Genomic DNA, 14,654 nt, shown 5'->3' on the forward strand with positions numbered 1-14,654 from the left:
AAGCTTTTAGGTGAAAGTCATTAACAACTCTGCTCCAAATTTCTCTTCTCAACCAGACAACAGCTACTTGAACACTTACCAGGCAAAACATGCATTCTGTACAGCAGCTTCAGCTTCTCTGTGAGATCTCCATGGCATGCTGCACCTAAAATCATTACATACAGCCTGTTAACACTCAGCACTCTCTGCCATCATGATTATCACTACAATATTGTGGGTTAGAAGCTGCTACATTCACTCTGGGAAGCCCTGTACTCTCAGCTGAGATGACAAGGCAGTCACTTGACCTCTCAGATCATGGAGTCTGCAGTAGAAATAGCAATTGCCTTCAATTCTCTGCTCTATCCTTAGGTCCTTCATCAGATGTCTATTTTATAATGCTTAAAAATAATCTCTGATCATCACATTACCACTCACAAAGGCCTCTAGCTGAAAGTTAATAAGACCTTTTCTTGTGTGGGCTTCAAACTTCCTGATCTGAGGCTCCAATAACAACATCACATGGTTTAGAAGGATGAGCTATTTACCAAACAAAGAGAAAGGAATTCAAGTAAACAGCAGTTATGATGTTCAGGCAGCACTTCCCAGTGATCTGTCCACTCCAACCACTGTTCCTTTCTGACCTACACTGCAAGCAGCAGTATGAAATCCAAGAGGTCTACAGTAGCCCCTTCCTTGCAACTAATTAAATGGATATTAGACAATTTGAAAGTACTGAAATAACAAACAAATCCTGGCAAATCTTATGACATGTAATTAATAAACAAATTAATTAGCCTTCATTAATTAGGTTACACAAAGAGTTATTTTTCCTTCCAGACTACTGTGCTAACTACAAAGTGTGGTTTGACAGATGCAGACAATCACCACTGCCTGTAAAGCTCAAGGCCACAATCAATCTAGATGTTAGGCCAAGGAGCTGAGTACATCTGCATTGGACACTGGCCTTTCACCTTGGTTTTCTTTAAGCACAAAGCCTCCTTGTCTTGCTGTCTGGTGTACCACAGAGTGCAAGTAATGCTTTCTCTTCTGCTCAAACTATGTCCTAGGTTATACACCTGTGGGAGTGCAAAGTCACAAAATCATACATTCATAGATTCATAGAGTGGTTTGGGTTGGAAGGGACCTTAAAGATCTAGTTCCACCCCACCCCAGGCATTGGCAGGGACACCTTCCACTAGACCAGGCTGATCAAGGTCTCATCCAGCCTAGTCTTCAGCATCTACACAAGCCAGAAGACAACATTTCCTCTCAAGCCATTAAGGACAGCCAGAGAGCCAAGATGACTCACATACTAATCCACCCATTACCCTACAGCTGGGAGCACCACTCGTGTGCACTGCATCTCCCAGGCCTCTTGAGCTGAAACTGTGGATGCATCTCTGTTTAAACCACTATGCAGGGTACAAACTGGACTGTGTGAGGCAGGGACCAAAAGCTGTCCTGCTGGAGACAGGTGGTCCAGCAAAGTCACACAAAGGTGACTGTGGGAGCTGTGTTGTCATAGAATTTTCTCTTAGATAAACTTCTTTGCTGCCACAGAGGTGTGTCCCACACAGACTGCTTCTCTGCTTCCCTTTCTTTGTGTTCAAGCAGCCATGACAGCCTGTTCCCGGCACAGGACCCAGGGGTTCAGACACCACTTGGCTGCCCACACCTGTGCCAACTCAAGGTAGCTGCAGTCACCCTCACAACTGAGCCTGTGCAAACCAAGGTGAAGCAGCAGTCAGCTGGAACACTGGGAGGTGCTCACCACTTTGTGATCACCACAAGGCCATGTGTAGGCTCCTCAAGAGTGACTCAGCTAAACTGGGGTCCCATGGGCCTAGGCCATCACATAAGTGGCACCTGACTTGCCCTGCTATGGGACCACCTCTACCAACCACCCCTAATTAGGGAATGAAGGAGAACTCAGGAATAAAAGGCAGCACCAGAATTTGGGGGGGGGCACCCACCACCAAGAAAGCACTGACCCCACGAAATCCCACTGGAACTGAGAGTGGGGATACTTTTCTCCTCTTACCTCTGGTCTTATCTCATTTCTCTCTCTGGCATGTACTAGCTAATCACCTCAGCCACTGCAAGATCCAAGTGGTCTGCACAAACAAGTAATTAATCCATCTGCAATCATTCTAGCTATTTCAGTGTCACTTTGCCTCACCTTACTCCTTTGGTATCATCAGCAAGTTTGCAGATGACACCAAGTTAGGGGCAGATGTTAGTCAGTTAGAGGGTAGAAAGGCTCTGCAGAGGGACCTCGACAGGCTGGACAGATGGGCAGAGTCCAATGGGGTGGCATTCAACAAGTCCAAGTGCCGAGTGCTGCACTTTGGCTACGGCAATCCCATGCAGAGCTATAGGCTGGGGTCGGAGTGGCTGAGAGCTCCCAAACAGAGAGGGGCCTGGGGGTGCTGATCGACAGCCACCTGAATATGAGCCAGCAGTGTGCCCAGGTGGCCAGGAGGGCCAATGGCATCCTGGCCTGCATTAGGAATAGTGTGGCCAGCAGGAGCAGGGAGGTCATTGTGCCCCTGTACTCTGCTTTGGTTAGGCTGCACCTTGAGTCCTGTGTCCAGTTCTGGGCCCCTCAGTTTAAGAAGGACATTGAGACACTTGAAGGTGCCCAGAGAAGGGCAATGAGGCTGGTGAGATGCCTTGAGCACAGCCCTATGAGGAGAGGCTGAGGGAGCTGGGATTGTTTAGCTTGGAGAAGAGGAGGCTCAGGGGTGACCTCATTGCCCTCTACAACTACCTGAAAGGTGGTTGTAGCCGGGAAGGGGTTGGTCTCTTCTCCCAGGCAACCAGCACCAGAACAAGAGGACACAGTCTCAAGCTGCACCAGGGGAGGTTTAGACTTGAGGTGAGGAGGAAGTTCTTCACTGAGCGAGTCATTCGTCATTGGAATGTGCTGCCCAGGGAGGTGGTTGAGTCGCCGTCCCTGGAGGCGTTCAAGAGGAGACTGGACGTGGCACTTGGTGCCATGGTCTAGTCATGAGGTCTGTGTTGATGGGTTGGACTCGATGATCCTTGAGGTCCTTTCCAACCTAAGTTATACTGTGATACTGTAAAGAACCTCCTGTGACCCCTTCCTCTGAGGGTGGGTCCTGACAGCGGCGTACCCAAATTGGCAGCCAATATGACACCTCTGTTTCTGTAGGACTGGATCCCCTTTAGAAACAGACTGGAGTGGTCAGACCAGCGTGAGAGTGCTGGGAATTGTCCTTACTTAGCCCAGAGACAAATTCCCTGAAGTTGATGAGCAAGTCTCCATTCTCGTCCAGGAGCCTGAACAAGCGCGCGGCTAACACATCTGAGTGGGTTCCACAGGCCCAAGGGAAGAGGAGAGCAAACATCCCCTTGAACTGCTCAAAGTCGATCCTGTACTGCTCCAGGTAAGGCAGGCTGGGATCGTGCCGGTCAATAGCATTGCTGTTTCCTCCCCAGTAGCAGCTGGTCAGGTGTTCTGCCTGCACAGAAGGAAAGTGCTGTGAGATCACCTCTCTGAACACCTCACACTTATCAGTGACAAAAACCCAACCCAACAACTCGTGCACACAGTCCTAAACCTAGATGTATTCCCATTTCCTAGATGTATTCCCATTTCCTAGATGTATTCCCATTTCCTAGCCCTTGCACTTCTGCAAGAGGTTTCTCCTCTAACAGCACAAAATTATATCCCTTTGCAAAACAGAACCATAGAATTGTTAGGGTTGGAAGGGACCTCAAGAATCACCCAGTTCCAACCCCCCTGCCACGGGCAGGGACACCTCACATTAGATCAGGTTGCTCAGAGCCACATCCAGCCTGGCCTTAAAAAACCTTCAGGAATGAGGCTTCCACCACCTCCATGAGCAACCTGTGCCAGTCTCTCACCACACTCATGGTAAAGAATTTCTTCCTAACATCCAATAAGAGAAAGCAAACCCTTTTGTGCCTGGCAGGCAGGTGAAACATGAAAGAGCTGCTTTGAAAAGCACAGTAAGCAGCAGTGACTTGCACATACACAGAGGCTGCTTGTGCTTAGTCACCCTTCTGCCTCACCACATAGTAAATGCAGAAAGAGGACTCAGGGATTTCCATATGCATTAAAGACTTCCTATTGGAAATATTTTGCTTCACTCTACAGTCTCAAAACTGCTGCATACAGTCCTATACATCCAGCCTTACCACAGTCAGTGAAAGTTCTGGAGCTGATTTTGGTGGAATCCAATTCAAAAAGATGCAGAAGCTAAGAGAAAGAGATCTTAGCACTGCGCAGTGACCAGCAGGGGGGGACTGTTTGACTTGGTCTCACTCATCCCATAGAAGACTGCAAGAAGGCAGTGTAGGGGCTGGAGCCCATGTACAATGTGACATTACAGATGGGAAATTAAAAAGGAATGAAAGTCCTCATGGTACACCACCAAAATCTGCTACAATGAAAGAGGAAGAAAGCATCTTGGTTTAAGGCACTGTGCATGAAAAGTGAAGCTAAAGCCTTTTAACTGTTCACTTTTAAATTTGTGGATCTAATGGCATAGTTGTAACATCAACCTACTGTGTCCAGTTCTGGGCTCCTCAGTTTAGGAAAGATGTTGAGTTGCTGGAAGGTGTGCAGAGAAGGGCAACAAAGCTGGGGAGGGGTTTGGAGCACAGCCCTGTGAGGAGAGGCTGAGGGAGCTGGGCTTGCTTAGCCTGGAGAACAGGAGGCTCAGGGGAGACATTATTGCTCTCTACAACTACCTGAAGGGAGGTTGTAGCCAGGTGGGGGCTGGTCTCTTCTTCCAGGCAAGCAGCACCAGAACAAGAGGACACAGTCTCAATGTGTGCCAGGGGAAGTTTAGGCTGGAGGTGAGGAGAAAGTTCTTCACAGAGAGAGTTGTTAGCTGCTGGAATGGGCAGTCCAGGGAGGTGGTGGAGTCACCATCCCTGGAAGTGTTCAAGAGGGGACTGGATGTGGTACTTGGTGCCATGATTTAGTAGTCATGAGGTCTTGGGTGACAGTTTGGACCTGATGATCTTTGAGGTCTCTTCCACCCTTATTGATTCTATGATTCAACACCACAGCAGCTAATTCCAGTTTGTATTAAGACACCCGATAGTAAGCAACTCAACCTGGCCTTTAGAAACAGACACACAGTCCCATATCAGGAAGAAGAATCTGCATTTCCTGCAGGCAGATGATCTTCTCTCCACTTAGCTTTACCTTGAAAAGAGCATAGAGTTCCTCCAGTTCATCGATAGTAAAGGAAGTCTCTGTCACGATAGTTCGCACCTTTGGAAACAGAACGTGAACAGGTTTAAATCCACTGCAGGTTTAAATGCACCTCTTCTCCAGAAGCTGATTTCAATTTCAGAACCTGGCTGACCTTAATCTTAGCAGAGAACACTCTTTCAGTACTCACCACGTTGCGCTTTGTGGTGTCCTCAAGGGTTTGGATAACTTTCAGCCTCTGCTTGAATCTCATTTGTTCAATCAAATCCGCTCGGATGCTCCCAAATTTCTTGGAAGACACAAAGAAACACAGGACAGTCTGGGTGTTAATATTTGGCATTCTCAGCTTGCCTTCAATGTATTTGAGAAATTAATTGTAGTTGTGAGACATGCCACTAAGTCTGTAGTTTAAAAACTGCTCTTGAGGAGTATTTTTAACACAGTGTAAAGTTAGGAAGACTTCAGGAACAGGCTCCTAGATCTAATTTTTCCCAGCAACTGATCTGCATTTAATTTGAAAGGCTTTTATTAGGTTGTAAATTTCAGTTTATTAAGTTGCAAATCCTCATGTCATCTCAGCAGTTAGAAATCTCCTGCTTGGCAATTTTCTATGAATAGACTGTTTCATAACTCCTGCAGTTTTATTTCAGCTTGTCCTGGAATATCTTTTAATTGCCCCAGAGAGAGAGAGAAGATCTTGACTAGCTGGTTCTCTAACAGCTGAGACAGTGTGGCAGCCCTTATGTTCATGAAGGCCTGAGACCAAGTCTTCCTTTCTGTATTTACCACCTCAGCCAGCACTGTCAACACATCCAGGATCTGAAGGGGGCCTACAGGAAGGCTGGGGAAGGACTTCTCAGGATCTCAGGTAGTGATAGGACTAGGGGGAATGGAATGAAGCTGGAGGTGGGGAGATTCAGGCTGCATGTGAGGAGGAAGTTCTTCACCATGAGAGTGGTGAAGCCCTGGAATGGGTTGTCCAGGGAGGTGGTCGAGGCCCTGTCCCTGGAGGTGTTTAAGCCCAGGCTGGATGAGGCTCTGGCCAGCCTGATCTAGTGTGGGGTGTCCCTGCCCATGGCAGGGGGGTTGGAACTAGATGATCCTTGTGGTCCCTTCCAACCCTGACTGATACTATGATCCACAATCCTCACTATAATCACTCAATATATTACCTGTTTGTTCAGAAGCTTGCAGGCAACTTTACATGAGCACAGGCTGATTGAAGAGCCAAAGACGGCAAGGTAATTACATCCTGCATTGCTACAAGGCCTGCTCTGGCAGGCGGGTTGGACTAGATGATCTCCAGAAGTCCCTTCGAATCCCTAACATTCTGTGATCAAGAATTCAGCTTCCTAGAGGAAGAAGATTCTCTGAAGCGCCCAAATCTTAACTTCAGAAGGTTTTTTTCCACAATGCATAGAATCTCAGGACTACAGAAACACCCTAGGGGTACATTTCCTATGTTCTATGTGTGGACAAATGCCTCATTTCCAAGACTTACTTTTGTCTAATGCAAGCAGACAGTTTTTGCCATCAAGGGAAACTTGTAGCATACTTTAAACTGCACAGACAACCAGCAGGAACAATAATGCCAGACATCAAGCATGCCACTTGCAAAGCTAAAAGGGGATGGCAAGATACACCTTCATACAGGATGGGTTTGTGGGGGCCAGTTCAAGCGCAGGCAATAATTTGCTAGCACATTCTTGTGTGATCGGATCAGTGCTAAAGCTGTGCTCAAGCAGTGCACCTTTATAGCTCAGGAATAAAAAGCTGGCTCCTGCAGTTGGAGCATTTTGCAAATAAAGAAGCCTTTGGGAAAAAATGGAATCTACATAAGCATCTATGAGTATCAAGCAACACAGGGCTCACAAAACCCTTGAAAAGAGAGATCTTTTGTGGCTCAAAGGCCTCAACTGTTCCAGTAGACAGGGTTTATCCTCTGGTCTGATCACATCCAGACAACTAAAACTCATGTGGCCTACCAGAAAAGGAAGGTTGCATGCAACCCATGGTAACTTTCCAAGCATACAAGGAAATGTTGGAAGCCTGTCAACTGTTAAAGCCACAACTGTACTAAACTATTCAGCAGCACAGACCTGTTGAGTTAAAAAGGCCAAGATCCAGATACTACTACAGGTTTACCTTAAGGCCTATTTTCCCCCTCAAACCAATTACCATACAAATCAAGGGAGTCAAGCACACCACAGCTCTGAAGATCTGAGTCTACACTCCACTGACAGCTACTGAGCTATGCACAGGCTTTTGAAGCTGTAGTGATTCTGCATTAATTCAGTCACTTCTGTTGTAACCAGGCTCTGCAGCTTCTGAATTAATTGCTAAATGGAATGAAGAGCAAGCAATGTACTCATTTTACAATATAAGGACAGTGAAACTGGTTTGCAAATGTTAGGGTTACAGTATCACAGTATCACTTAGGTTGGAAAGGACTTCGGGGATCATCGAGTCCAACCTATCAACACAGACCCCATGACTAGACCATGGCACCAAGTGCCACGTCCAATCTCCCCTTGAACGCCTCCAGGGTCGATGACTCAACCACCTCCCTGGGCAACCCGTTCCAATGCCGAATGACTCGCTCAGTGAAGAACTTCCTCCTCACCTCGAGTCTGAACCTCCCCTGGCACAGCTTGAGACTGTGTCCCCTTGTTCTGGTGCTGGCTGCCTGGGAGAAGAGGCCAACCCCCTCCTGGCTACAACCACCCTTCAGGTAGTTGTAGAGGGCAATGAGGTCACCCCTGAGCCTCCTCTTCTCCAAGCTAAACAATCCCAGCTCCCTTAGCCTCTCCTCACAGGGCTTTTGTTCAAGGCCTCTCCCCAGCCTTGTTGCCCTTCTCTGGACACGCTCAAGTGTTTCGATGTCCTTCCTAAACTGAGGGGCCCAGAACTGGACACAGTACTCAAGGTGCGGCCTAACCAGAGCAGAGTACAGGGGCACTATGACCTCCCTGCTCCTGCTGGCCACACTATTCCTAATGCAGGCCAGGATGCTATTGGCCCTCCTGGCCACCTGGGCACAGTGCTGGCTCATATTCAGGTGGCTGTCGATCAGCACCCCCAGGTCCCTCTCTGTTTGGGAGCTCTCCAGCCACTCCAACCCCAGCCTGTAGCTCTGCATGGGATTGCCGTAGCCAAAGTGCAGCACTCGGCACTTGGACTTGTTGAAAGCCATCCCATTGGACTCTGCCCATCTGTCCAGTCGGTCAAGGTCCCTCTGCAGAGCCTTTCTACCCTCTAACTGACTAACATCTGCCCCTAACTTTGTGTCATCTGCAGGTTCTTGCAGGCTTGGTTCTGTGCTTTACAGGTATTAGTTAATGCCAGTTCCTCTCACTTGGAAGAAGTTCCTGGCAGCTAGTGGCCCATGACCACAATCAGCATTTGCTGAAAAACAAAACAAAATACCACCAACAAACCCAAACAAAACCCCAAACCAAACCCAAAACCCATAGCAAAAAAACCCAAGCAAAGGCAAACTAAATAAAGCTTCACTGATAACAAAAAGTTCTTCTGAAATCCAATTGATTTTGCCATTATGGCAGTTTGGAAAAACATGAGAAAGCTCAGAGGAGAATTAACCTATTTTGAAGTACCAGTTCAGTCTTCTGTTTTGTAAATCACTTTTTGGTTGTGGGCTGCTCTCTCTTGATGCTGCAGGCTTCTGTACAAACTACTCCAATTAGAAGTTTTGCTTAAATAAAAACCAGACCAACCCCTCTTGCTTGCCTCATTTTGGACTTCTGAGATAAGTCTGTATTTTCTTTATAGAATCATAGAATCAGTCAGGAAGGGACCACAAGGATCATCTAGTTCCAACCCCCCTGCCATGGGCAGGGACACCTCACACTAGAGCAGGCTGGCCAGAGCCTCATCCAGCCTGGGCTTAAACACCTCCAGGGATGAGGCCTCAACCACCTCCCTGCACAACCCATTGAGGGCTTCACCACTGTCATGGTGAAGAACTTCCTCCTCACATCCAGTCTGAATCTCCCCACCTCCAGCTTCATTCCATTCCCCCTAGGATGTCAGGTAGTGATAGGACTAAGAAGTCCCTCCCCAGCCTTCTTGTAGAGCCCCCTTCAGATACTGTGCTTTCAGTTCCAAACAAAGCCAAACTATAGAGTATCAAGTTCCTTTGCAGAGCAGAACTAGTGTGGGTTGGCAAGTGCCTGTTAAGGAAACCTACCCTACCTCATAGGACGACCTGATCAGTCTGAAGATATCCACCTCAGGGTAAGGCTCTACATCGTCACTGAGCAGCGAGTGAAGGTGAGGGATGGGTGGAAGAGTGCTGTCCTTATTAGTCACACTGTCCAGGTATCTATGGGGGGGAAAAAATAAATTCAAAATAAATTAGAAACTCAAGATTCATTTGTACCCCCTCCCTTCAGAGGGTTAACAGAATAAGGGTTACATATAGACTATTCCATGTAAAAAGGACAAGCCACTCCCTGCTAATGAGCTACATGAGTTTTGACAACAGTCATCTGACAAATCCCACCACTGCTTTTCCTCAAAGACAACTAAGTTAACCCCTTTATCTTTATCAAGAAGTAGTTCAAATACAGGTAGTCACAAACAAGTGGCTTACTGGGCAGGTTCATTGCTTCTAGCTGTTTAAATCTGTTAATGACACCACTGGAACAAAGGTCAATGTGCTTTCAGTCTACATACCCCACTGGCCTACCACAGCCCAACCAAGGGGGATAAGAATGGGAATAAGAATGGGAATAAGAATGGGAATAAGAATGGGAATAAGAATGGGAATAAGAATGGGAATAAGAATAGACCAGACCAGGTTGGAAGAGATCTTCGAGGTCATCACATCCAACCCACCATCCAACACCACCTACTCAACTAAACCATGGCACCAAGCACCCCAGCCAGTCTCTTCCTAAACACCTCCAGTGATGGTGACTCCACCACCTCCCTGGGCAGCACATTCCAATGGCCAATCTCTCTTTCTGGGAAGAACTTCCTAACATCGAGCCTAAACCTCCCCTGGTGCAGCTTGAGACTGTGGCCTCTTGTTCTGTCTGTTCCTTCTGCTTTAGATCACCTGTCTTCTACCCTGTAGCTGCAGGACACTTAAATCCTCAGCAAGCACTGGGGCTTACTTTGGAGAAAACAAAGCCATAGTCTTCTTTAATCCCAAAGAAATCAAACCCATATTTCACTCAGGCTGTACTAATGAAACCTACTGGGGAAATAAACAAAACCAAAACCAGTTCCAAAGCTGCAGCAGCATTTTGAAAACATAGCACTACTACCAAACACAAGGAAATCAGAGGTTACACTCAGTGCTACTAGTTTGTATTAAATACCTCAATCCAGTCTATTAACACCCTCCTGAAATCTGCTCAGAGCCTACCTGATTTCTCTGTGCTCCGTTTAGTCCACTCCCAAAACAATTTCCCTCGAGATCAAAGCTTTATCTTAGGAGCATTTAAAAGGCAGCAGGCAAAATCTGCAGTAACAAAAGCCATGTAATCAACTCAATCAACCAAAAGGAGTTTCTACAACCAGGTTTGGGAAGTTTATTTGCATGCCTTGAAAGAAGGATTTTCTATCTTGCTGCCCACCTAACATTGTTTTGTGATATAAAGTTTATCTTATAGGGGTGAAAGGGGAGTGCCTCTAAAAGACTCACATCTATTGTACCTTTTAAATGGAGTAGAACATAGATCAGAGAAGTGAGCAGAAAGGAAAAGAACAATAAAATGAAGAGACTTTATTTTCTGTAATAAATACCTTCCCAAGACTGTCATGGCTTCTCCATCATCTTTACAGTTAAGCAGCTTGTCTACATTAGCATCGAGGACAGCAAGCGCTAATTGAAATATCACCTTTATTCCTTCACAGAAGAAACAATCCACAACCACCACTGCGCTTTCAAAGGGCATGACACTGAGGAAAAGAGTGAGGAACCAGGACAGGGAAATGGTGGATATTACACCCAAGTCCTGCATGCAGTCATAAAGCTGTGGAACATAGTCACGAGCCAGCTCTTCAAAGACACCCTGATCCACCAACGCTCCTGTTGAACAGAAGGAACATTGGATGCCCGTTAAACTGGGAGCAACATCATCCTTTAAGGGAGAAAAATATATGCTCTCTCCATTCCCCCTCTCCCTCCCCTCCAGTCTCCTTCCCCCTCTCCCTCCCCTCCATTCTCTTTCCCCCTCTCCCTCCCCTCCATTCTCTTTCCCCCTCTCCCTCCCCTCCAGTCTCCTTCCCCCTCTCCCTCCCCTCCAGTCTCCTTCCCCCTCTCCCTCCCCTCCCTTCTCTTTCCCCCTCTCCCTCCCCTCCATTCTCTATCTCAGTACAAAGCCTAAGAATATTCTACATCATGCTTACAGCACATTTTCTGACTTAAAGGTATGTAACAGATTGTATTCCACTCCTGTGCTGTACATACAAATGGAATTGTAGTAAGGATTGTTTTGTTTCTGTTGGACACTTAAGAGCTAACAAAGAGTCAGTTTGGCCTAGCACCTACAGAAGTCATATGGTGGCTTAGTACTTGTTAATATGAATAAGACTTCTCAGCATCACCTGTGCCTGTCTGTGAGGGTTTGGATTTGTTTCAAGACATACCTACATCTTCAGCTGGGCAGGGAGAAGCATTTTTAAGGCTGAACAAGTAGCTCAAGCATTTGTGAGCTACAATGAAGGCAGTTTCCATGATACACTGAAAAGTCATTCACCTCCACGTAACAAACTGTCATCTGACAACAGCTTGCAGGTGCCTGTGCTCTTTCCAACGAGGCAAAAAGCACAAAGACTTCTACTGCAAATTGCTACAGCTCCTCTTTCTACCTTACCTTAATTAGATAACTAGATCCCCTGAAACTCAGATTTTAGCCTCCCATGTCACATCTACTTGGTTTAACCCCACTTGAGAACGACATCTAATCCTAAGTGAAAGACTATCACAATATCTGTTTAGGGAATTGCTTCCTATGCTCCTGAGCAAGCTGTCCTGCCCCTAGCCCTCAGCTGCAATCCATGCCACACAAGCCTCTACACATAAGCCTGTTCCAATGCAAATAATAGCAATTCATTTGGTTGCATTTTGTACTGTCAGTTTAGAAAATCTTCCCCATGCATACCAACAACTCTTGTGTTGTAATAGTCAGGCAGCATACGCTCACACAGAGCCACCAGCAGCCAGAAGGCTTCCTCCTCTTTGGCATAAAGGAGGAGTACTGAAGTGACAATATTCATAGCCTGTAAGAAAGAGAAATGTAAACTGTTAGACCTATTTATCCAATATCTAACCAGTAACAAGAAGTGGTTACTATGGTTAGGAAATGAGCTGTACACAATAAACTGTTCAAGTCTTCTCCTGTTTCCCCCAGTACTAAAAGAAAGGCTTAAGAAAGCCTCAAATAAACCACACACACACACAGAGAAAAGGTTAGGGCTTGTTCTGTTGGCTTTTTTAAATGTTTTTGAACAATAAAAAGTAAATCAAGACTCCTTTCCATAATCAAGGGCCTACTCAGATCTGCAAGCATCTAGTTATACTGCTACTGATATTCTGCCAAAAGGTGCTCTTGGGGGAACCTGGCTCTGATGCAGATAAAATGCCTCCTATAGCAGTAATGATGGCCACTGCTGCCTAGCTCCTTGCAAAAGCAGCCTGCACAGCTCATGCTTTCTGCCTCTAGGACAAGGTCAAGGCACCGCATGTGTGAGCTGTTATAGTGCCAGTCATGAACAATCAGAGCACAGTGTAACAGAAGTCTCCTGCTGTTGCTTACTCTCTGTGTTTGACTGTGTACATGACAGATTTTTATGGCTTGTTTCACTCCATTTCATGTATTACAGCATTCCCAGTGACCTCTGGTGGTTTGCTTACAGCCTAGAACTCTGTTAGTCTGAAGAAATGAAGCATTTTGGTATAATTTTATTTCAGTTTGCCTCCTAAGGATCCTGTAACATTTGAAAACTCCAGCTTGATTATGACCTGTTTGAAACAGCAACTAAGGTTTCAACTGAAACTTGGAACATCACAACTCTAACTCAGAAATAGTGAGGGAAGCAGGGAAGTCATTGTGCCCCTGTACTCAACACTGGTTAGGCCACACCTTGAGTCCTGTGTCCAGTTCTGGGCCCCTCAATTTATGAAGGACATTGAGACTCTTGAATGCGTCCAGAGAAGGGCAACCAGGCTAGGGAGAGGCCTCCAGCACAGCCCTACAAGGAGAGGCTGAGGGAGCTGGGATTGTTTAGCCTGCAGAAGAGGAGGCTCAGGGCAGACCTTATTGCTCCCTACAACTACCTCAAGGGTGGTTGTAGCCAGGAAGGGGTTGGTCTCTTCTCCCAGGCAACCAGCACCAGAACAAGAGGACACAGTCTCAAGCTGCACCAGGGGAAGTTTAGGCTGGAGGTGAGGAGAAAGTTCTTCACAGAGAGAGCTGTTTGCCCTTGGAATGTGCTGCCCAGGGAGGTGGTAGAGTCACCATCCCTGGAGGTGTTCAAGAGGGGACTGGACGTGGCACTTGGTGCCATGGTCTAGTAGTCATGAGGTGTGTTGGGTGACAGGTTGGACTTGATGATCTTTGAGGTCTTTTCCAACCTTGGTGATGCTATGATTACTTTTTGACTTGTGTATTATGTATGAAATACTTCAATGCCTGAATTCTCCCTGTGAATGTGAATCAGTATTCTGAATGCCATGGACCATGTCCCAAGGCTATTAACAAATTACTGTGACACTTTTAGGAACCAGAATCAGTGCTTTATTGCTGTTCATCTCTTAACTTTTGCAGAAGGTTACTGTAGTTATTACTGAGCATTAGATGTTTTTACAATCATTTATGATGCTCTGTTAGAATGGCTTGCACTTTCACTTACTCATGCTGTACCTACAAGTCTTAACAGTCAGACATTAGGCTTCTTAGTACTCATGAATTGAAGTTTTCTTCTTTGCAAAACCAGGCAGGAAGGGAAAAGCAGGCCCAGCTGTTAAGTCTGAGTTACACAGCAAGAAAGAATGATTTGGGACAGAAACTACAGTTAAATTGAATCACAAGCATAAGAACTCCAAACCCATCCACTGGTCAGCAATGACTACTAATACATGGCTGTGATGCATGGTGGTAAAATACCTTCCAGGACGCTCTACTTTTTAGTTTGTGGTGAATGACTGAATGGCATCATTGGAGGGGGGGGAAAAAAAGGGGGTTCTGGGGAGTTATTGCAATCAATACATTGAATAAGAAGGTAAAAACCTAATGCTGAATAATTTGAGAGTTTTGGTATTTTTTCCTGCTTGAAAGAAAATAACCTTTCTCAAGGTTCCATTTGTCATTTTTCTGTAGAGGCACTTCAGGGTAGCTCTGCTGTTATCCTCTGTCCAGCCTCTAGATTTATGGGAAGAAAAATCTACTTGCAAAAAAAACCCCTCTGCACATCTCTCAGCAAGTGCTGT

General features: G+C 46.2%; 1 protein-coding gene across 1 annotated transcript in view; it reads right to left on the reverse strand.

The window, feature by feature from the left end:
* Positions 1 to 14,654, reverse strand: part of TBC1D9 (TBC1 domain family member 9) — a 63,558-nt gene that overhangs the window by 6,131 nt on the left and 42,773 nt on the right. Inside the window, exons 11-17 of the mRNA XM_068154038.1 lie at positions 12,328 to 12,445; positions 10,967 to 11,252; positions 9,407 to 9,536; positions 5,385 to 5,483; positions 5,186 to 5,254; positions 3,227 to 3,467; positions 80 to 145 (exon numbers count right to left, since the gene is read on the reverse strand). Coding sequence (XP_068010139.1) covers positions 80 to 145; positions 3,227 to 3,467; positions 5,186 to 5,254; positions 5,385 to 5,483; positions 9,407 to 9,536; positions 10,967 to 11,252; positions 12,328 to 12,445 — 1,009 coding nt within the window. The remainder of the gene's footprint in view (positions 1 to 79; positions 146 to 3,226; positions 3,468 to 5,185; positions 5,255 to 5,384; positions 5,484 to 9,406; positions 9,537 to 10,966; positions 11,253 to 12,327; positions 12,446 to 14,654) is intronic.

The sequence above is a fragment of the Melanerpes formicivorus genome, unplaced genomic scaffold, assembly GCF_026170545.1.
Source record: "Melanerpes formicivorus ecotype bairdi unplaced genomic scaffold, bMelFor1.0.p_v2 SCAF_27, whole genome shotgun sequence".
Taxonomy (NCBI): domain Eukaryota; kingdom Metazoa; phylum Chordata; class Aves; order Piciformes; family Picidae; genus Melanerpes; species Melanerpes formicivorus.